This window comes from Dama dama, chromosome 5 (genome assembly GCF_033118175.1).
Source record: "Dama dama isolate Ldn47 chromosome 5, ASM3311817v1, whole genome shotgun sequence".
In the NCBI taxonomy this organism is placed as follows: Eukaryota; Metazoa; Chordata; class Mammalia; order Artiodactyla; family Cervidae; genus Dama; species Dama dama.
In genome coordinates, this window is record NC_083685.1 from 29,923,375 (window position 1) to 29,948,191 (window position 24,817).

At 37.1% G+C, this 24,817-nt stretch overlaps 1 protein-coding gene across 3 annotated transcripts in view; it reads right to left on the bottom strand.

Annotated features, from left to right (window-relative positions):
• Positions 1-24,817, bottom strand: part of PDGFC (platelet derived growth factor C) — a 242,254-nt gene that overhangs the window by 99,716 nt on the left and 117,721 nt on the right. For 2 of the 3 annotated variants that reach the window (XM_061142249.1, XM_061142248.1), the window contains exon 2: positions 1,895-2,090. In XM_061142249.1, the coding sequence (XP_060998232.1) occupies positions 1,895-2,090 (196 nt within the window). Of the gene's footprint in view, positions 1-1,894; positions 2,091-19,625; positions 19,687-24,817 lie in introns of all 3 variants that reach the window. The other variant, XM_061142250.1, reaches the window with a different exon arrangement.

Here is a 24,817-nt window from a genome sequence, read left to right on the forward strand (position 1 = left end):
CTCCCAGAGTTTACTCAAACTCATGTCCATCGAGTCGGGAATGCCATCCAACCATCTCATCCTCTGTTGTCCCCTTCTCCTCCTGCCCTCAATCCCTCCCAGCATCAGGGTCTTTTCCAATGAGTCAGCTCTTCACATCAGGTGGCCAAAGTATTGGAGTTTCAGCTTCAACATCAGCCCTTCCAATGAACATCCAGGACTGACCTTCTTTAGGATGAACTGGTTGGATCTCCTTGCAGTCCAAGGGACTCTCAAGAGCCTTATCCAACACCACAGTTCAAAAGCATCAATTCTTCTGTGCTCAGCTTTCTTAACTTTTCTTAAGTCTCATACTGAGGGAAACTGAGTCACAGGCTATGAGGGCATTCTGGACAAGTGTATTTTTATGATCTAACTACTAACATGCATCATACACACACGCATACACACACACACACACACACACACACACACACAACGTCACCTCTCCGCTCACACACTCTGCCAGGCCCCCAGGTATAACATGGCCCTCCTGGCACTGACCTGTGGGAATGGAACTCCTACCACTACCGTCACCCACCCTTGGTCTGGGAACCTCGAGTCTGCTGTCTGTGGTCAGAGTCCATGAGACTGCTGTAGGTTAACTTGCTACTTTGCAGAGAGGGCCAGATCTTAAACTCTGCAATTTCTACAACATCATGTAATACTTCACATGAAAAGAAGGCAAGAGGTGCAGAAGTGAATGGTGAAAACCACCTCTGTGATTGTTAGGAAAATGGATCTTAGCATGTGTTGAGTTATAAACTATGAATGAGATGCAGGGTCGCTATTTTATTTCTCTAACCCATTTGCTTATCTATAAAATGAAGGGTTGAATAGCACCATCTCCAAAAATAGCTAGAATAACTTCTTGTTTTCCAGGCTTAAGTTTAGAGACAGAAGAGGAAAAAATAACCTGAAATGCTATCCACAGAAAGAAGAAATTGAAAAAAAGTAACTACATATATAAAGGTTAAAGATACAAATTGTGATGACAGTAAAGTATAAAGTTTATTTTATCTGTATTGAAATATTTATCTGTAATATACCATAAAGTGAAAATTCTCTTTTAACTTGTATATCAAAGGGAAAATAAAGACCCTCACGAAGAAGCTCAAGTAAAATATTTTCATGATATACAAATGCCAATGAAGTGAAAAATCTTCCATAAGACCACCCAACCTTGACAAGTGTATTCACATAGGATTTAAAGAGTAATATTTGTATGACATACGGTAGGTGGTCTTTTGCATGGGTGAAATACTCCAGCTGACTTTAGTTCATGAAAGTTTCTAGGAGAATTATGATAAATGTCTACCTAGTCAACTATAATGCAAATCTAAATTTCTAATTCTGCTTTCAGAATTGTATTTCTTTCTTAGGATATTCAAACTTCTGAGTCCCGTGTGTGCCCGTCTGTGTGTGTGTGTGTGTGTGTGTGTGTGTGTAACTATGTGTGTCCCTGTAGGTACTGGATGCTATGGGTAATACATATCCATGGATACTGTTTTTTTCTTTTAATAGCTTATTGTTTATCTTATTGACTTGGTTATGAGGAAGCTTAAATGTAAAATTTTTGGCACTAATGGTCACCCTGGCACAACTTACATTCCTTTATTTGGTTTTTTACTTTATTCTATATTTTAAATTGCTTTACTCTATATGTATTCTTGTGCCATATATTACCTCAAATTATTTTGAATCAGAAGAAGAAGAAGATGGAAACATAGCTTAAACAAGGATGTAAATTTCTTGGGTGATCAGAAAAATATAAGAGGACAAAAGATGGCATTTAAAAATCACACCCTCAGAATGAAGCGTCTTGAAAAACTGTAACAGTTGTTACTTTGTTGGAATTTCAAGTATGATAACTTACTTGCATATGTCATCTTCTGGGTCTTCAAGCCCAAATCTCTCATCAAATGTGAGCTGTATCCACACATTTTCTTCTACTGCCACTAGTCTCCATACCAAGTCCATATTTCTTGGATAAGTGTGAGGAAACCTTGGGCTGTGAATACTTCCATTAGTAGACACAGTAATAATTCTCTCATGCTGGGGATCTTGTACACCTAAAAGGAAAACCAGAAGCGTAGACACACACTTAGAACAGATTTCAAAAATTATGGGCTTCAAAATAACTTCAGAAAAAGAGGTATCCTATATAAGCCCAAAGTCTTCCATGAACTGTAATTACTAAATGATCTCAACCCTTAAATGACCTTGAAAAAAGAAATGAGGTCAAAGCAGTCGTGTCAATATCTTGTATGGGAATTATCAGCAGTCTACAAAGATAAGAAATTATAAGAAATGTTGCAAGGCTTCTCAGTGACTTTACAAGGCTAAAATAAGTTTCAAATTTCTAAGAGGCGAATACAGTATAAAATACTTTCCAAGTTTATTACGCATGGCAACATTTTACATCATGAAATGCCAAAATACATTGTTAATAATATCTCTTACTTCTGATTAGACTGTTGGGGAGAAATGAGGGGTAAGGAAAATCAGTATTGTTAAGACAAGTTGAAATAGTTGATTTACAAAGTTACAGATGTATAACAAAGTGATTCTGCTATAGATGTATGTATATATATATATTTTTCAGATTCCTTTTTATTATAAAATATTGAATACAGTTCCCTCTGCTATATAATAGGTCTCCTTGTTGGTTATCTATTTTATACACAAGTGCTCAGAGACAAAATTGTTCTTATGTCCACCCATTTAAGAGTTGATATTGAGGGGAAACACATGACTGATATTTGGGAAATGAGCAGCTGTTTATCTACAAAAACAAAATCTAAGAAGTAAGATATGTGCCCTTTCAGGTCATGAAGATCCAATCCATTAAGTCTGCTAAATCTCAGTAAAAACAAAACAATACAAAACAAAAACACAAAACAAAACAAAAACAAAACAAAAATCACAAAAACACAAAACCTTTAAAACAATCTTTAATTCAATTTCTAAAACAAGTTAAAAGGCTTGAACTGGACCGTGAACACAAAGTAATGTGCATGGCACATACCTGACACTTTTTTGTTCAACTTTGATATACTCATAATATCAGGACAGTAATTTTAAACTATACCAATACCTTAATCGCGGTCATACCTAAGAGATATGCTTCATGAGACTGAATTTTGTATTTGTGGTATTATACAGAGAGAAGCGTATCATTACTTTATAAGCACCATTTTCCCTTTATTTGTCCTTGTCCAATTTCCAGGCTGAACATACATATAGCTGCTTGTGGAAATATGAAACATTCCTCATTTTATTGACTCCTTAGATATGTTTCATCAAACTTTGCAATACAGATTTGTCTGAGGCCTTTTAGGTCATATGACATTCTACACTAAATTACATTTTTCTTCTCTCTTCTTTTTTTCTTTCTATTATTGTTTTCTGCCTTTTCCTCTTTGATCCTTTCACTTCCAAACCCTAATTCTCTCTCTCTTTTTTTAATTGCAATATAATTGATTTACAGTATTGTGTTAGTTTCTAGTTTCAGGTATATAGCACAGTGATTCAGTTATATATTCTTTTCCCGATTCTTTTCCCCTGTGGGTAATTACCAGATATAGAATACGGCTCCCTGTGCTATAGCGTAGGCCCTTGTTGTTTATCTCTTTAAACACAGTTCTGGGTATCTACTAATCTTAATTCCCTTTTAACCAATGGAATGGACTTCTAGTGCCCAACTGCCTCTTCAGTATTTAAACTTCATTCGCTCTGCCCATGATTTCACACCAATGACCTCGCTTCTCGCTCTGGAAGGCAGACACTAAGGTGATTCCCCCACCGCCCTGTGTCCGACATGTGTGCATGAGCCCCTGCCTTGATTTCAACTAGAAACTGAAAAGGACGGAGCATTTCTCCCATGATCAGATCAGTTAACTCCGAATTGATCAGAAATTAGCTTACAGGGGGAGCTGAACCTAAATAGGAAAAGCCCTACACAGAATCTGGGCGCTTCCTGATCTTAAGAAATTCAAAGTATGAAAGAGACTGTAGGGGGAGTTCTGTGCTGCCAGCCTTGGAAAGAGAAGAGATTGCAAGCTCAGGTGCTCAGGACGTGAGCAGCTGAGGGGTACTGAATAAGAGGGGGCTCCATCCTGAAGCCTCAATAGACCTGGATGAATCCAAGGTAGTGTCTCTACTATTCTCCAGAAAGGAAATGGGATCAGTCTGATGCCTTGGTTTTCGTCTTGTAAAAACTCAGAGAAAAAGCCCCGTCTCCCAGGACTGAATTTCTGAGCTTCACACCTGAAAGCAAACCAGGGAAGTTTTGCAAAAATTGCAGGTTTCTGGGCATTTCTTACATAACAGTAGATGACTAACACATCTACTGTGCATGAAGCTATTTCGGTTGCAAGTATGTCTCTTTGCCCCTATTTCTCAATGGCAATTACAGTAATTGTGGCAACTCGTCATTTAGTAGTTATGTAACTCAAAATACGTATTTCAACCGATAAAATGCAACTAAATAATACACTTTAAGTAACTTTCAGAATTCAAAAGACAATGTTAAGGGTTATTTATTAGTGAGAATATGGTTAGGATTAAAGAATACCTATTTTCTTGTTAAAATACCTCACATAATTGTAACAAGTTGTAGTTATGGTTTGTAAGGCAGGTTTTTCATTCTTTTAAACCCAGCTATTTCAACAATGCTTCTGCAAAAGCTGATATGGAGAAGGAAATGGCAACCCACTCCAGTATTCTTGCCTGAAGAATCCCATGGACAGAGGAGCCTGGAGGGCTACAGTCAACGGGGTCGCAAAGAGTTGGACATGACTGAGCGACTTCACTTTCAAGACAAGATAAAGACAAATATGATTTCCTTCGAATATATACAGTGCATGTGATGGGGAATATCATCATATTATGTAAATATGCCTTTAAGTTCCATGGAATTTTTAAATTGAAAAATTTAATCATTACTTATAATTACACTTATAATTTGTGCAGAAACATGTTCTGTCTTATTGGGGGGATAATGCTTGGATTGGCCATTAGTTATATTAATATATATGAAATAATCAATACCTCTCCTATGTACATAATTTAGCACCAGTAATTATTGTAAGAACACAGAAGGATCTATCAAGTTGGCTGAATTCTCTATACTGACAAATTTTTTTAATAAATCAATGACAATTTACTATCAAAATTAAATTAATACATCCTCTTTTTCAAAGATTTCTCTTAAAAGAGATATTTCCCCACTCTCTGAAATTTTAATAACATACATATTTTGGAGGTGGATTAGAGTAGTTTATATCAAGGCCTTCTCACTTTGGCAACTAATATTTTTTTAATGAATTAATTTTTTTCCAATCAGATTTATTAAAATTTATTATTTTCCCCCTTCTGTCTCAAAAAAAGTGCTTTATGTCATCTGAGACACTCTTTACAAATATAGCTGTGTTTATGCTTTCATATGCAATCTAGAAAACTACATGGATACTAAAAGATCTGAATTCTATTTTTATATCTGCAGGCAAAAAAGCCCATAGCTAAAATGCATATACTTAAATTATGTTTACATCTTTTTTCCTCTATAGTTCACAATTTCATTAAACTATAATTAGGCATAATTTAAAGGCTGAAAATCTAGACCTTATTTGTGGTAAAAGAATTGTAAATTTCCTTTCAAGTTAAATTGCTGCTCCCCCCAAATCATCTTGGAATGCAGTGAGGTTTGCCACCAAATACATATGATTTGCACATGACTGTCAACAGTTTATGTAAATCTCAAACAAGTAGGCCTATAATCAAAAAGAAAAGAAAAAAGAAACAACATTTAGGATCTACCAAAATAAGACTGCATTCGTAGTTCAGTTGTTTAAAAATGATCTTTCCAAACATAGAACTTTACTAGGATATCAGGGTAGAGACAAGTGCATATTTTGTGACTACTTTATTGAACATTTGCTTTTCCTAAACAATGAGCACGATATTCAAAGAAAGTACCAAAGAAATGAAACAGATGTTTGGTGGCAAATCATAAAAGTATTTGCAACACTCTATTTCAATGCATCCTAAACAAGAATAAGGCTTGTTTATCCAGATAGGATTAGCATGAAAATACTTACAGACAGTAAATTTTAAAATTTAATATTAACACTTTTTCCTATTATCCTGCCCAATCCACCTTGAGGTAGGAGTACTGAAAACTAACATGAAATAAAAATTAAAAAAGGACAGGAAAGGAGATTAATCATGTAAATACTGCAAAATTGTTGACTATATATGTTCACATACAATACAATTACAAAGAGAACTTCCTGGCATCCCAGTGGTTAGGACTTGGCACCTTCACTATCAAGAGCCCAGGTTCAGTCCCTGGTGGGGAAACTAATATCCCACAAGCCATACAGCTTGGTCATCATTCCAGTTATAAAGAATCATTACAGGGATTTCCCTTATGGTTCCGTGGTTAAGAGTCCATCTGCCAAGGTGGGGGACATGGGTTGGATCCCTGGTCCAGGAACTGGACCACAACTACTGACCTGCCCCCAGAGCCCATGCTCTACAACTAAAGAAGTTACAATGAGAGGCCTGCACACCTCAGCTAGAGAGTAGCCCCTGCTCACTGCAACCAGAGAAAGCCCAGCACAGCAACCAAGACCCCAAGCAGCCAAAAATTAAGTAAATTAATTTTTAAAAAATCATTACACATTTGTGTATTAACATTAAACATTATTAAACAAGTTAACATTAAAATCAAAGTAGTTTTATTCTACTTGCCATATTCGCAGGTAGTTCCTTTAAAGGTGTATTCATTATGAATGAAAGCAGCTAGAATAAGAAAATCATGGAAAGCAATAAAAATGTAATACTTGAAAAAGTTGTATTATTTTAAAAGATAACATCAAAAAAGAAGTTTGTGGACAAGATATGATCCATAAAGAAAGAGAAACCATCCATGTCCTTCTGCATGCTAATGTTTTAAGTTGACTGTAGCAGAAAAGTCTTGGAGGATTCAGAAGGAGGTAAACGGAAGGGTCTTCAATCTTGGTTTAAAGTTCGGCAGAACTCGGGATCCTATTAACATAGGCAAGGCTGTATAGGAAAGTATCCTTGTGAAATAGTAGATTTCACAGGTGTCTTATATGATTTTTGGTGTGTTTATTTCTAAATATGTTATTTTCAAACTGGGTCAGAAAAGGCATTTCTGTAACAGTTGCATCTATTTCCAAACCTTTCCTTGATACATAAACACAGTCAATGTCTTATTTGTGCTTTGCTCTGTTCACTAGCTGTTTTTTTTTTTTTTAATTGTGATAAACCTTTATTTTAATCTTGCTAGTTTTCACAAGCCTGTTTCCATTTTCAATCTATTTAAGTGTTAATTAACAAATTTTACTTTTAACAAAAGTTAGTTAAAATCATACTACACATATATAAACATGCATACATATATACATATGTGTATATGGCTTGTTTCACTGGCTCCATAAATGGCACCTTTTTGCCTGGAAAATCCAGAGTTATCTCAATTAATCTTTCTTGATTCTGTAGACAGACAGTATACCTGAGCTCCACTGTGCAAATAAATCTGTCTATATAAATTATAAACTATATAGGAGTTTTTAATGCTTAATATTCTAAATCCTGTTTATTAGCATAAAAGTACAATAATATGCTAGACAGAAAACTATGACTCATGTTTTTATTTTGTCATGACTCAATCTACCATTTACATACTATAAAACAAGAGCAAATAAAAGAAACACAATCAGAAGTTAGTGCAGTCTATCTCAAACTATTCATGAATTACATGCAAGAACAAAAGCTTACTAGGAAAAAATTTCATCACAGCAGACTGGAATGCAAAAATAAGTCAAAAGATACCAGGAGTAACAAGAAAGTTTGGTGTTGCAGTACAGAATGAAACAGGGCAAAAGCTAACATAGTTTGGCCAAAAGAACACCTTGGTCATAGCCAACACCATCTTTCAACAGCACTAGAGATGACTCTACATGTGGACATCACCAGATGGTAAAAACCAAAATCAGACTGACTATATTCTTTTCAGCTGAAGATGGAGAAGTTCTATACAGTCATCAAAAACAAGATCTGGAGCTGATTTTGGTTCAGATTATCAGCTCCCTTTTGCAGAACTCAGGCTTAAATCAAAGAAAGTAGGGAAAACCACTAGACTCTTCAGGTATGACCTAAATCAAATCCGTCATGATTATACAGTGGAGGTGACAAAGAGATTCAAAGGATTAGATCTGGTAGATAGAGTGCATGAAGAACGATGGATGGAAGTTCATAACTTGTATAGGAGGCGGTGACTAAAACCATCACAAAAAAGAAATGCAAGAAGTCAAAGTGGTTATCTCCGAAGGCTTTTCTTCTTTGAGAAAAGAAGAGAAATAAAAGGCACAGGGGATAGGGAAAGACACACACACCTAGATGCAGAGTTCCAGAGAAGAGTAAGGAGAGATAAGAAAGCCTTCTTAAGTGGACAATACAAAGAAATCGAGGAAATTTTCACAGAATGGGAGAGAACAGAGATCTCTTCAAGAAAACTGGAGATACCAAGGGAATATTTCAGGCAAAGATGGGCACAACAAAGGCCAGAAATGTCAAGGACCTAACAGAAGCAGACGAGATTAAGAAGAGGTGACAAGAATAAACACAAGAACTATACAAAAAAGATCTTAATGATCCATATAATCACCATGGTGTGATCACTCACACCTAGAACCAGACATCCTGAAGGGCAAAGTCAAGTGGGTCTCAGAAAGCATTAGGGGCTTCCCTTGTAGTTCATCTGCCTGCAATTAGGAGACCCTGGTTCGATTCCTGGGTTGGGAAGGACCCCTGGAGAAGGGATAGGCTATCCACTCCAGTATTCTTGGGCTTCCCTCGTGGCTCAGATGGTAAAGAAACTGCCTGCAATGTGGGAGACCTGGGTTGGAGCTCTGGGTTGGGAAGATGCCCTGGAGGAAGGCATGGAATTATGACAAAAAAAGCTAGAGGATGTGATGGAATTCCAGCTGAGCTATTTCAAATCCTAAAAGCTGATACTGTCAGAATGCTGTACTCAATATGTCAGCAAATTTGGAAAATTCAGCAGTGGCTGCAGGGACTGGGAAAGGTCAGTTTTCATTACAATCTCAAAGAAAGGCAATGCAAGAGAATGTTCAAACCACCACACAAACGCTCTTAGTTCACAAGCTGGCAAGTTAATGCTCAAATCCTTCAAGCTAGGCTTCACTGGTAGGTGAACTGAGAACTTCCAGATGTACAAGCTAGATATAGAAAAATTAGAGGAACCAAAAAAAAAAAATAATAATAATAATAAAAAATTAGAGGAACCAGACAGCAAACTGCCAACATCTGCTGGATCATAGAAAAAGCAAGGGAATTCCAGAAAAGCATCTGTTTCATTGACTACAATAAAGTCTTTGACCTTGTGGATCACAACAAACTGTGGACAATTCTTAAAGAGATGGGAATATTAGACCACCTTACCTGCCTCCTGAGAAATCTGTATGCAGGTCAACAAGCAACAGTTAGAACAGGACATGGAAAAATGGACTGGTTCAAAACTGGGAAAGGAGTATGTCAAGGCAGTATATTGTTAAGCTGCTTATTTAACTTCTATGAGGAGTACATCATGCGAAGTGCAGGCTGAATGAAGCACTAGGTGGAAACAAGATTGCCGGGAGAAATATCAATAACCTCAGATATGCAGATGACACCACCCTTATGGCAAAAAAAGAAGAAGAACTAAAGAGCCTCTTGATAAAAGTAAAATAGGAGAATGAAAAAGTTGGCTTAAAGTCCAACATTCAGAAAACTAAGGTCATGGCATCTGGTCCCTTCACTTCATGGCAAATAGATGGGGAAACAGTGGAAACAGTGGCAGACTTTATTTTCTTGGGCTCCAAAATCACTGCAGATGGTGACTGCAGCCATGAAATTAAAAGACATTTAATCTTTGGCAGGAAAGTTATGACCAACCTAGACAGTATATTAAAAGCAGAGACATTACTTGGTCAACAAAGATCTGTCTAGTCAAGGCTATGGTTTCTCCAGTTCATGTATAGATGTAAGAGATGGATTATTAAGAAAGCTGAGAGCTGGAAAATTGATGCTTCAGAATTGTGTCGCTGGAGGACTCTTGAGAGTCTTTTGGACAGAAAGGAGATCAAATCAGTCACTCATAAAGGAAATAAATCCTGAATATTCATTAGAAGGACTGATACTGAAGCTCCAATACTTTGGTCACCTGATGTGAAAACCCAACTCACTGTAAAAGACCCCGAAGCTTGGAAATGTTGAGGGCAGGAGAAGTGGGCAAGAGAGGATGAGATGGTTGGGTGGCATCACTGACCTAATGGACATAAGTTTGAGTCGACTCCAGGAGATCCTGAAGGACAGGGAAGCCTGGCATGTGCAGTCCATGGGGTCACAAAGAGTCAGACATGACTTAGTGACTGAACAACAATACCTCCAACTCTTCATGAATTATGTATGAGAATAACTGTGCACTAGGGGAAAATAAGAGATTGCTATATTAAGCAAGCCATAAAAACAAAAGCAATTATTTAAAATATATACAATTGTGGCTCTTGAATCTATCACAGATGATAATCATTTATTCCTCAAGGGAATGAATAGTCAAAAATCATATACTGAGAACCTATTTTCTTTCATGCACTGCACCAAGGGCTTGGGATGTCTGAACCAGGCGAAGCTTTGTACTCTTGATGTGACAACTTATAAGACTGTAATTTAGTATCATTCCTCAACTAGAAATTCTAGTAAGCATATATTCCATTATCAAAACCCACTTCAGATAGAATGTAATCCTGAATTCCCTTTGTACATTTCTTGAGGGCTGCATCTTATAAAAGTTACTTTATTCAAGTGGAGTTGCGTTAGAGCATTGTGTCAATTTGAGTTGTACAGGAAAGTGATTCAGTTATACACACATACACACACACAATTTTTTTTTATATATATTCTTTTCCATCACAGTTTACCTCAGGACACTGAATATAGTGCCCTCTGCTATGCGGTAAGGCCTTGATGTTTATCCATTCCCTATATATAATAGTTGTATCTGCTAATCCCAAACTCCCAATCCATCCCTACCCCACCTCCTCCCCTTGGGCGATACCATAAGTCTGTTCTCTATGTAGGGCGGCATATTTTAATCATCCTTGGTGGGCTGACCTTCCTTTCTTTCCTGCTCTACTCTGAGCGTTCAGTGAGACAGAAAAACCTAGACAGAACTGATTCTGAAGTCTGTAACCAGTATCTAGCTTTTCGCCCAGCACATGGCATCACATGGTACATATTGCTAAGATAAAGAAAAATTATTTCCTAGCTCATGGCAAAAAAATTCAATATTTCAATATTTCATCTTTCATTCCTAAGTTTCCAGAGGCTATACATGTAGACGTAATAAACCTTTACAATGTATATTCCTCAAGTCCCTTACTTCATATTTTACTCAAAGTTCATCTATTATTACCTACATACATACTTCAGCTCCAGGTGACACGTTTTATATCACTCATTACTGAGATTTTCCATTGTCTTAACATACTCATTTTTAAATAAAGCACCTTCTATAATTTTACCACACTGAGAATACCACATGTATTATTATTTTATCTTAACTCTGAACTATGAATCAGTTGATGGTAAAAATCTGTTATTTTAGGCAAGATACTTCACATTAGGTTTTAATTTTTATAAACTTGCAATAATCAGAGGTTGTTTTAAAATTCAAATGAAATGATACTTGTATAAACTAACCACCTTGATAATTATAAATCAGTATGTATGTAAAACAGACATTTTGTCCATCATATTCTATCTAATTCAAACACAGTGAGAAAGAAAAATTTTTATCAACTGTCCAGTTTTTCTGATATTAGTGAACAGGAGATTGCTATGAAAGATAATGCAAAATTGGCCAGTATACACAAGGAATCCAATTTCACAAAGACAAAACTAATGAAGCTAGAAGCAGTAATTTCTCAACAGTGAATGCGAATCCCCAATTGCCTGAATCAGCAGTTCAGGTTGACTGAAGAAGATGGCAAAAACGATAACTTTGTAGAAATTATGCAGTTTCTTTGACCTGACACTGTCTTTTTAAGATGAATTTTTATTGGAATATAGTTGTTTTACAATGTCGTGTTCGTTTCTGCTGCGCAGCAAAGTGAACCAGCTACCTGGATACATAAATCCCCTCGTTTTTGTATTTCTTTTCCATTCAGGCCACCACAGAGCGCTGAGGAGAGTTACCTGTACTGTACAGTAGGTTCTTGTTAGTTATCTATTTTATACATAGCCGTGCATATCACGGTTTGAATTATTTTGTATCTAATAAGAAGTAAATGAACTCAGCTATTACCATCCTACCTAACTATGAGCAATGGTAAGAAACGAGGACCCAGTTCAGAAGTTCAGAGCAAACCTTCCATGTGCAATGATGAAAAGTTTACAAGTGAGCATCTTCCCAGAGCCCCCCAACACCACCACAGTGAAGCAGTCCTGGACTGACTCTACCCAGAAGTATGCCTGGAAAATCAACATACGCCAATTTCCCTTGTTTCATGGATTAGCTCTAATGGGCCAATCAGAGTGAATCCAGTGGCTGTTTTTTTTTTTCCTTTTCCTCAACAGTAGAGAACAAGACCAAGTTGGGCACAGAAGTAAGGTCTAGAACTGCTGTAGCCAATAAGGTGTCATTTTAGAAGTCAGTCTGATGGAAAAGTCGATGCACAGAAGTAGACAGACACACAGTAGGACAGCAAGACGGGGCCAGATCCCAGCTCAAAGCACACAGTAAATTCAGCCCATTTCTAGGCTTCTCAAAACATGATTAATCAAATTACTTACACCATTTAAACCAGTTAGAGCTAAGATTTTTATACAAGCAACCAAAATTGTTACATAGCAAACATGTTTGGGTCTGCCTGGAGTGGCAGTTTCAGGCCATTTATCCTGGTGTGGCTATTGCTGGTGTTCCCTTTTCATTGCTGAAATATCTGAATTGATGTTACACCACAAGTAAGATCTATAAAATTCTTCTGGTATTGAGGCATGGGAAACAAATGGCAGTGATTTGACAACATGGTATTTTGACCTCAAGGTAACGGTAAAAATAATCTATTTTGGTTTGGGGGTATAACATTTTCAATGAAGGCTCAATTATGGAAGACGAACTTTCAATGATCTTCTTACCTACAATGATGCAGGATAAACTGCCTAGTACAGAAATACAGGAGATGGCAAGAGTGAACACCAACATGTTAGGAATCAATAAACTAAAATGGACAGGAATGGGTGAATTTAATTCAGATGACCATTATATCTGCTACTGTGGGCAAGAATCCCTGAGAAGAAATAGGCTAGCCCTCACAGTCAACAAAAGAGTCCAAAATGCAGTACTTGGGTGCAATCTCAAGAACAACAGAATGATCTCGGTTCATTTCCAAGGTAAACCATTCAAAATCAAAGTAATCCAAACCTATGCCCCAACCAGTGATGCCGAAGAAGCTGAAAGGGTCTGTGAAGACCTACAAGACCTAATACATGCTTGCTTAGCCACTCAGTCGTGTCCGACTCTTTGCGACCTCATGGACTGTAGCCTGCCAGGCTCCTCTGTCCATGGTGTTTCTCCAGGCAAGAATACTGAAGTGGGTTGTCATGCCCTCCTCCTGAGGATCTTCCCACCCCAGGGATCGAACCCAGGTCTCCCACATTGCAAGTGGATTCTTAACCACCAGAGCCACCAGGGAAAGATCTATAACAATACCAAAAACCAACCAACCAACCAAACAAACAAACATGGCCTTTTCATCACAGGGGATTGGAATACAAATGTAGGAAGTCAAGAGCTACCTGGAATAACAGGCAAGTTTGGCCTTGGAAAACAAAATGAAGCACGGCAAAGTCTAAGAGTTTTGTGAAGAGAATACCCTGGTCATAGCAAAACCCCTTTTTTCCAACAATACAAGAGATGACTCTACATATGGACATCACCAGATGGTCAACACTGAAGTCAAATTGATTACATTCTCTGAAGCTGAATATGGAGAAGCTGTATACAGTCAGCAAAGACAAGACCTGGACCCGACTGTGGCTACAATCACGAGCTCCTAATTGCAAAATTCAGGCTTAAATTGAAGAAAGAAGGGGAAATCATAAGCTCATTCAGGTATGATCTAGATCAAATTTCTGATGATTATACAGTGGAGGTGACAAAGAGATCAAGGGATTAGATACGATAGACAGGGTACCTGAAGAACTATGGATGGAGGTTCATAACATTGTACAGGAGTTGGTAACCAAAAGCATCACCAAGAAATAGAAATTCAAGAAGGCAAAGTGGTTGCCTGAGGAGGTCTTACAAATACCTGAGAAAAGAAGAGAAGTGAAAGGCAAAGGAGAAAGGGAAAGATATGCCAAACTGAATTCAGAGTCCCAGAGAATAGCAAGGGGAGGTAAGAAATGTTCCCAAGTGAACAGTGCAGAGAAATAGAAGAAAACAGTAGAAAAGGAAAGAATAGAGACTTCTTCAAGAAAATTGGTGGTAACAAGTGAACATTGCATGCAAAGATAGGCACAATAAAGGACAGAAACAGCAAGGACCTAAAACAAGCACAAGAGATTAAGAAGGGGTGGCAAAAATACACAGAAGAACTACACAAAAAAGTTCTAAATGACCTGGATAGCCACAAAGGTGCTGTCACTCATCTAGAGCCAAACATCCTAGGGTGTGAAGTCAAGTGGGCTTTAGGAAGCAATACTACGAATAAAGCTAGAGGAGGTGATGGAATTCCAGCTGAGCTATTTCAAACCCTAGAAAACAATGCTGTGAAAGTGTTGCACTCAATATGTCAGCAAATTTGAAAAACTCAGCAGTGGCCACAGGACTGGAAAGGGTCAGTTTTCATTCCAATTCAAAAGAAAGGCAATGCCAAAGAATGTTCAGACTACCATACAACTGCACTCATTGCACATGCTAGAAAGTTAATGCTGAAAATCCTTCAAGATAGGCTTCAGCAGTAGGTGAACTGAGAACTTGCAGATGTACAAGTTGGATTTAGAAAGGCAGAGGAACCAGAGATCAAATTGCCAACATCTACTGGATCACAGAAAAAGCAAGAGATTTCCAGAAAAACATCTACTTCTGCTTTACTGACTACACCAAAGCCTTTGACTGTGTGGATCACAACAAACTTGGAAAATTCTTAAAGAGATGGGACTACCAGACCACCTTACCTTTCTCCTGAGAAACCTGTCCACATGTCAAGAAGTAACAAAACAGATATGGAACAACAGTCTAGTTAGAAATCTGGAAAGTTGTAGGGCTAGGCTGTATATTGTCACCCTACTTATTTAACCTATATGCCGAGTACATCATGCGAAATGCTAGGCTGGATGAATCACAAGCTGTAATCAAGACTGCCAGGAGAAATATAAAAAAACCTCAGATATGCAGATGATACCACTCTAATGGCAGAAAACAAAGAGACACTAAACAACTTCTTCATGAGGGTGAAAGAAGAGAGTGAAAAAGATGGCTTAAAACTCAACTTTCAAGAAACCAAGATCATAGCATCTGGCCCCATCACTTCCTGGCAAACAGTTGGGGAAAATATGGAAATAGTGACAAATTTTATTTTCTTGGGTTCCAAAAGCACTTCAGACAGTGACTGCAGCCACAAAATTAAAAGATGCTTGCTCCTTAGAAGAAAAGCTATACAAACGTACACAGGGTATTAAAAAGCAGAAACATCACTTTGCCAACAAAGTTCTGTATAGTCAAAGCTATAGTCTTTCCAGCAGTTATGTATGGATGTGAGAACTGAACCATAAAGAAGGCTGAGCACTGAAGAACTAAAGTTTTCAAATTGTGGTGCTGGAGAAGACTCTTGAGATTCCCTTGCACAGCAAGGAAATCAAACCACACAATCCTAAACAAAATTAACCCTGAATATTCATCAAAAGGACTGATGCTGAAGCTGAAGTTCCAATACTTTGACCACCTGATGGGAAGAGCCAAATCATTGGAAAAGACCCTGATGCTGGAAAAGATTGAGGGCAGGAGGAGAAGGGGGCAACAGAGGATGAGATGGTTGGATGCATCACTGATTCACTGGACATGAGTTTGTGCAAACTCCAGGAGATAGTGAAGGACAGGGTAGCCTGGCATGCTGTAGTCCATGGGGTTGCAAAGAGTTGGACATGACTTAGAGACTGGAGAACAACAGAAACACAGAATCTCCTTAAACACTTTACTGAACTCCAATTAGTAATGATTATAATTTTATACACACACATTACCACAGCAAAACATGTTTAGGCAATGCTATTATATTTTATCCTGAGTTAAACTATACAGTATTATACATGCCACAAGAAGGCTAAAACCAGAACACAGAACAGAGATAAATGAGGAATAATTCACTTTAAAAAAGAAGCATTCACTTTAAAGATTCATTATTGATTTCATTTTTTCAATATTTAATCAAATCTCTTGTTGAATTAAAACTATTATTCAGTATTAGAGAATTTACATTAAGTGGTAGGAACTCTGAAATATTTTAAGCAGTGAAATGTATTTATTTGAAATATTATCCCCCAAACCAGCTAACATTATTAAATACAAATTCATATTATTTAACCTCAGAACAATCAACTACGCTTAGTTAAGAAAAAATATATTAAAGAACTTCATCTGTTTAGATTCTCAGCATCTGTCAGTATATTGTATGTGCACCAGACACATAATTCACAACATTGAGATGGAATTTATGAGCAATTTCAAATGTTGAAAGCAGAGACCTATTTCTTGGTGAAACGTCTAGATACAGTAGTGACATTTTGATGGGAAGATGTTTAAAATGCATCAAGGACAATAATAATGAAAATGTAATCAATACAAGCTCATTCAAAAATGCAAATAAGGCCATTTGCTTATGAATTTAGTGAATATCTAAAATATGTGTAAATCTAAAATATGCTTAAAATTCTCTCTTACATTAAACTCTGCATTGGGGAAATAAATGATTTCTAAGAAACAATAAAAGATGAATTTATTTCTGTCTTAATGTATTTAGCAATCATCACCACTGAAAAATGAGACTTTACTGTTTCCTACTTATATTTAGCATTTCATATTCAAAGATGAATGTATATAATTTATATGTAATAAGCCTATGAGTTTCTTATAAATAATATCCAAAGATAGTAGGAAAAATAGTAAATTTGGTTGCTTTTATACAAATCACGTCCTCCCACTTTATGTTTCTAATATTATTAATTAAACACTATCAATAACTGATAAAAGGTTTGCACATTCATAGCAATATTTGAGATTTAGAAGTTACATCTGTAGCAGGATATTTGGTTTCAGTAGGAATTCCACCTCAAGCTAGCAGCAATAAATGAAGAGTAATCACACTGGACATGACTGCACTTCAGAGGCTATATTTAAACAAACTTACGCTCAAGGATATTCTAATCATTCTGCTTGGCTGGAAAACATTACCTCCCACCCTACCCCCTACCCTCAACCACTGTCCTCAATCTTAAAGTGATGTTAAAATGTGCATAAAATATAACTGTGGGACTTTTAAAATAAGTGGAAGTCATAAAATAAAAATAAAACACGTAACATTGATGGGTATATAGATTACCTAAATTCTATTTCTCAGTGACATTTTTAATAATGATCATGAGGCATCCCGGAGAAGGCAATGGCAACCCACTCCAGTACTCTTGCCTGGAAAATCCCATGGACAGAAGAGCCTGGTAGGCTGCAGTCCATGGGGCCGCGAAGAGTCGCGCGTGACTGAGTGACTTCACACCCACTCCAGGGTTCTCGCCTGGAGAATCCCAGGGACGGGGGAGCCTGGTGGGCTGCCGTCTACGAGGTCGCACAGAGTCGGACACGACTGAAGTGACTTAGCAGCAGCAGCAGCAGCATGAGGTATCTAACCATGTTTAGCTATGTCATTTCAGGTTATTTTATCTTCTAGTTGGTCTACTCTAAGAGAGTAAATAAAGAGATGCTGAATAATTGGCTTAACTATAACCACAGAACCATTAGCTGAATTCTCCAGCAACAGCTAGTTTTATGACAATAGTTTTAAAATCAAACCAAAGATTCAGGGAAAAATAGTCTGAAAAGAGGAGCTGAAACATAGGGATGGGACAGCGTCAAGAAAATACATATTTTGAATTTTGAACACAAATTCCAAGCAGGGACTGAACTGAAACCTTACAGAGTCCACCGGAAGTTTCATTTCATTCATTTCATGGATGATTCTCTAACACTCCTTATCACTGCTTCCTTCGACATTATCCAAAAATACCTACTCCCCTACATTCTGACCTCAGAGAAGACTCTGAGGATACATCTCTCAGATTGGACGTTGTCAGATGCCACAAGGAGATTTAAGAATCCTTCTGAACAGTGTTTGCACTGTTTACGTGCCTGTAATCCTCAGTCAGCAAATGGACCAGCTGCATTCGTGACCTCCCAGAGAGTGAACAGACCTGTCTGAACAGAGCATTTCCTTGAAAATTCTTGCCCACAGAATCTGATTTTGATGTTGAAAACTTTCCACCCATGTCCCCTATAAATCCACCAGTCCCTCTTCTGAAAGAAGTGGAACACTATCCAAAGAAATGGAAAAAAAGATAGGAAAACACTTGTTTGGGGGTGGGGAGAGGCAGGAGAAACCTAACAGGAGAAAAAAGTACAAACTGTACTTAATTTAATTACAGAAAGTGTAGTAATACTAATTATCTTGGCATGTGGCTATTACTCCTATTTTCTAGTTGAGATCAGGCTTTTTAAAGAAAGATATGTATAATAAAAGCATTAATAACACCTAATCATTTAAAGCATGCAATTTAAATTTACAGAGATTTATTCTTGCACAAGCACACAAACCATCAAAACATTTAGAGAAGTTATCATAATTCAAAACATGATTGCAGTGTTGTAATCCTGTTAAAAACCAACCAAACTGAAGATTCATGATAGGAAGGAAAAATACCAAAAAAAAAAAAAAAAACTGATATAAATATGTATGAAGACTTTGACTGATTAACAGGGACCTTTTATACAGCACTTTCTGCCAAATGAAATTAGTATCAATGAAGAATGCGGAAAAAAAGTCTAAGAAATACCAGAATAATCAATTACAGTTTGAGAAAAATTCTGCCACTCTCGACACCATAAGGTCAATATAATGTGCCAGGGGAAATTACTTTTAACACATCAAAGAATTCATAAATGAGAACATTTCAGTAACCCCGCTGCAGTTTGCAGATTATTAGGAATATGAAAACAGTACTGAGCATTGGCACAACTGGATAGAAATGTAGAATGACAAGGACAGAAAAACTCCCACTGTGAAAAGAAGACAGTGAAGTCTATAGTTGCTCATGTCAGAGAATCAGATAAGAATATGATCCCCCCTAAAAAGATTCTCTTCTCTAATATGCTTCATTGTATAAACCTTAATCACCTGAGATTATGTCAAGAATGTATAAGTAAAGTTTAAAAATGTAAAGTAAATAAAAACATATGTTTTGCTTACCTTTTAAATGTTCTTTCTCCTCTTTTCTATGCCAGTCCAGATGCTTGGGTATAGTTCCTCCCTGCCAGTAGATGGAGATAGTAAAATTGAGTCTTGTGGTGACCTCAAATCCTAGTGTAGGGGGTTCAGAATCTTCAATTTCAGATTTTGGAGGTAGAAATTATTTTAATGATTGAAAAGACACATAAAGCTTGTGATCATTGTTATCTGAGTCAGTCAAATGAACTCATTCATGGCCATCTGTACCAATGTATAAGGGAGAGGGTTTTGGCTGGCATAGAAAAAAATAAAAGAAAGAGCATTATTTTTAGGATATATTCCCTTGATGCTTCATTCTTCCTAAATCTTGCTCATTTACTCAACTAGTATTTATTGACTAGCTACTCAAAATTGCAGATTACTACCTTCCATATATATTCTCTTTAGTTTTTTTAAACAACCTTGTGAATTAGTAATAATTATCCCCTAATATCTTGTCCCAGAAACTATTTTTAAAAGTTGCAAATGGTGAGTTGGCTCTTGCTTGCCAAGGTTCTGTGGTCCACACAATGTTTAGTCAATGGCTTCACAGATTTAGACTGATTTAGTTTCTTTTTCCTACTGATGAAGAGACCTTAAAGTTGTGGGAAACTCATTTTCTGTTAATAAAAACTGATTTGGTTTTATTTCATTTCAAATGAACACAAGTCTTGTGCCAGCTTCTCGGGAAGAAATCTAAACAGGTATGGCGCAGGACTTCCCTGGTGGCACAGTGGATAAGAATCCACCTGCCAATGTAGGGGACACGCGTTCAATCCCTGGTCCGGGAAGATCCCACATGCCTCAGAGCAACTAAGCCCGTGAGCCATAACTACTGAACCTGAGTCCTCCTGAAGCCCTCCTGCCCCAGAGCACATGCTCTGCAACAAGAGAAGCCCATGCACCACTAGAGAGAAGTCCCCGCTCGCAGCAACTAGAGAAAAACCTGTGCAAAGCAATAGACTGAGCACATCACGCCCCTGCAAAAAAAATAAAAGAAAACCACACTACGGTTCAGTCAGTTTACAGAGAGCACATGGATCATCCTGAATAAAACAGAAGCTGGGAGGAGAGTCCCGTGACTGTTTTTTTTTCTTTTAGAAATTGCTCACTTAAGATCAAATTCATTAACATCTGTGATGACTGGGAATAGCTTCTGAAAAAGAATAAAATTATTACCATGTCCCAAAGCTAATAGGACATGCAAGTGTCTCTTGAAGATGATAAAGAGGCAAACTGGAAGAAAACTGAATTGAATATTGATGAAATTATGCAATAATTGGTTCCACTTTTCTCAGTTTAGTAAACCCATTAGAATTTTAATTAAGTGAAATCTATCCCTTATCCTCATCACAAGTCAAGTCTAGGTTTATTATTCCTTGTTGTCCTGTTCTGTACCTTGATACCAGTACAACACATTTTGGAAAACTAGGGCATTATACAACTTCTTTTTAAGTCTTTATGGAATTTGTTACAACATTGCTTTTGCTTTATGTTTTTTTTTTTTTTTTGGCCCCAAGGCTTGTGAGATCTTAGCTTATCCCACCAGAGATCAAACCTGCACCCCTGCATTGGAAGGAGAAGTCTTAACCACAGGGCCTCCAGGGGAAGCCTCTATCCAGCTTCTTAAACAAGAGTCATTTGTTTAATCTAAGTAATCTGTTCAATCTGTTCTGTTCCAGAGCGATTGACTAAAATAAATCTACTCTCTTTACACAGGCACTGTGGTGATTCTGTCCAAATGAATACACTAATATTTATACACCTCTTTCTAGCTCTTATAAATTATTTTCAGATTACAAATCATTTTCTGACACACAAGTTTCTTCTGCTCTCACAATCACTTGGAAGAGCCAATGTATCATGCAAAATTTATTAATGCAAAAAGAGCTGGTTGTCACCTTAAATTGACCATATAGTTTCTTGTCCAAATCAGCACATTTTTATGACTGAAATAAGGTGGTATCATTAATTGTGTCAAGACCACAGATATAAACCACGATGGTCCCCAGACAACCTGGGCTCATGGTTACCATAATGACAAACAGCTTTACCCTTCAATCCAGGGCTTTTGAGTCTAAATCCTATTCTCTTTCCACTACATCACATGACTCCAAGAAATTTTTCACCATAAACACCTGTACGAAGAATTCTGAAGTGTCTGTTTTCCTGTTAGCATCCATAGTCATTTCAGCTCACCAAGTAGAATGTTTTGTTTTCATAAACTTAGTAATATCTAGTACTTTCAAAGTATTTTATTTCAAGGCAGGTTAAAATAAAAACAGCAACAAAATAACAATCCTAACTTTAAACATTTCCTGTTTAACCTCTCTTTAATGGATTATTTCTGAGGTCTTTCTAATACTACCAAGGAAGCAGGAGACATTTTTACCAATAATTGCTGATTTTCTGGATTCTAACTCCATTCCATTGCTTGGAACAATAGGCCTGATGTTAACTCTACTTCTAAGTGTAAACATTACTCCAGAATTCAGTACTCCTTAACAAATGATAAACTTCATATATATTTGGAGAAGATAAGAGGTCACTTGAAAGGTGCCTTATCATTAGGGTTAAAAAGTATGGGAAAATAAAGCAATACTGAAAGTAAAAACTGTATACCTTTCACAATGAATACTGTCTCATGTATATATTCCCTTACTCACTTGATTATTCAGTTTTTAACTTAGCTGCATGTAATTTCATTAACAAACTCCAAGAGATTATGGATTTTGCTTAGGTGTTCATTTTGCTTTGTTTTCATTGTTTGTTTTTCACTAATATATCCCCCTAAATAACACTGCACCTCACCTATAATAGAGACTTAATAAATAAGTGTTGACTGGCTGGGTTGCCCAGGAGTAAAAGCACATGTTTCAGCTGCAAACACGCTTACGTAGGAAATGTATTGATTAAAAAGTATGATATGTGGGTAGATTCCTGGCCTATTGCTGCTTTCTGAAGATTTCTGCCTTAAGAAGAAACAAAATCCCTCATGTTACGAGGGGAGACGTCAGCAATCTATTGTCACCCCAGCAAATCTGTTTCTACGGAGCTGAGTTATATATACTAAATTCATATTTGGAATTACGTCACCACATCTCTGAGATCTCTAAAATAAAACTTCAAGCAACTGTAAGATTTCACCCATAGAGCATCATATTCAGGGAAGAAACTCTTTTTAGCTTTCTGAAAACCAAAGTCAAATACTTGTTTTAAAAAACAGAATCCCCATTCTCTTGGGCAGACTTTAGAACTACACATATCTTTGAAACACAGATAAATTTGAGAGATTCTCTTCACAATTTGCATATTTACTACAATTTGCTAGAGGAAAGTTATCATAGGGGATATTCAGAACTGATTGTGAGCATTATGGGATGGCAGGATAATACGGTAGCACCATCATGGTGAAGGGCATGCTATGGGATGGTCTGGACAGAATATCACAATGTAGGAAGTTGTTGAGACAAAAACAAACTTTGACATAATTTGATAAATAATGCCTATAATCCTCTGTTCCCTTATAACTGATCCAAATATAAAACTAGACTTCAGGATTCTCAATGATGTTACACTTATGAACCAAGGATAACCAGAGCTATCGTTTTAAATCCTTTTAAACCACGGGCTTGAGAAAGCTTTGAGAATCTGATGAAAAGTATGAATATTCAAGCCAGGAAATTATATATCTAAATACAGACTCTCATAATTTCATACAGTAGCATACAATTTCAGAATGTTCAAGCAGCCCCTGAAAACTATCCATGAACCCTTTTATCTATGAAATCAACACTCTCCTCAAAAATAACTTATCCATCATAAAGCAACCATTTGGGTAAAACATCATTAGTGTAAAAGAGTTTAGCAAACAGGGATCAATAAAGAAAATCATTCTGAAAGACTAACTTGAGTTTTGGAGTGAGTAAAATATATATTTATCTTAGAGTAAATTATATGTGTGTGTGTATATATATGTGTGTATATGTATGTATGTATATATGCATATATATGTATGTGTGTGTGTGTGTATATATATATATATATATAAATATATATATATATTGTCCATGCAACTCTCCTGGCAAGAATACTGGAGTGGGTGGCCATGCCCTCTTCCAGGGGACCTTCCCAAGCCAGGGATCAAACCCACGTCTCCTGCATTGCATGTGGATTCTTTACCACTGAGCCACCGAGGAAGCCTATATGCCGCATTGCCATTTGTAAAATTGATAGCTTGTGGGAAGCTGTTATTTAACACAGGTAGCTCACCTCAGTGCTCTGTGATGACCTAGAAGGGAGATAGGAGGGAGCTGCTAGAGGCTGGGGATATACGTATACTTACAGCTGATTCACGCTGTTGTAAAGCAAAAACTAAGACAACATTATAAACCAATTATCTTACAATTTAAATAAAAACTAAAATAAATAACACATACACATATATAGGTAGGTGTAACATGCTTTTTACATAAAAAATAATGACACTATTTCAGACTTCTGGTGCAGCAACTGTACAAAACTGAAAACATGAATCCAAAATGTGTAATTTAAAACAATCTAAGAATTATTTTCATGCCATCCACGGGGTCCTCCAGGCAAGAAGGCTGGAGTGGGTTGCCATTTCCTTTTCCAGTGGATCACATTTTTTTAAACTCTTCACTGTGACCTGTCTTGGGTGGTCCTACATGGCATGGCTCATAACTTCACTGAGTTACGCAAGTCTCTTTGCCACGACAAAGGGCAATCCATGAAGGGGATACTAAAGGAAATCAACCCCGAATATTCACTTGAAGACTATGTTGAAGCTGAAGCTCCAATACTTTAGCCATCTGATGCAAGAAGCTGCCTCACTGGAAAAGCCCCTAATGCTGGAAAAGACTGAAGGCAAAAGAAAAGGGGTCAGCAGAGAATGAGATGTTTAGGTAACATCACAAACTCAATGGACATGGATTTGAGCTAACTCTGGGAGACAGTGGAGGACAGAGGAGCCTGGTGGGCTATAGTCCATGGGGTTGCAAAGAGGAGGACATGACTTAGCGACTGAAAAACAACAAAGAATTCTTTGCACTCATTTTTCAGTGATATTTTTCAAATGTTATCTTTTTTGGAGAAAGCTTAATTTGTTTTCAAGGAAATGTGTACAAAACCTGTTGCTCTAATACTTTGGCCAC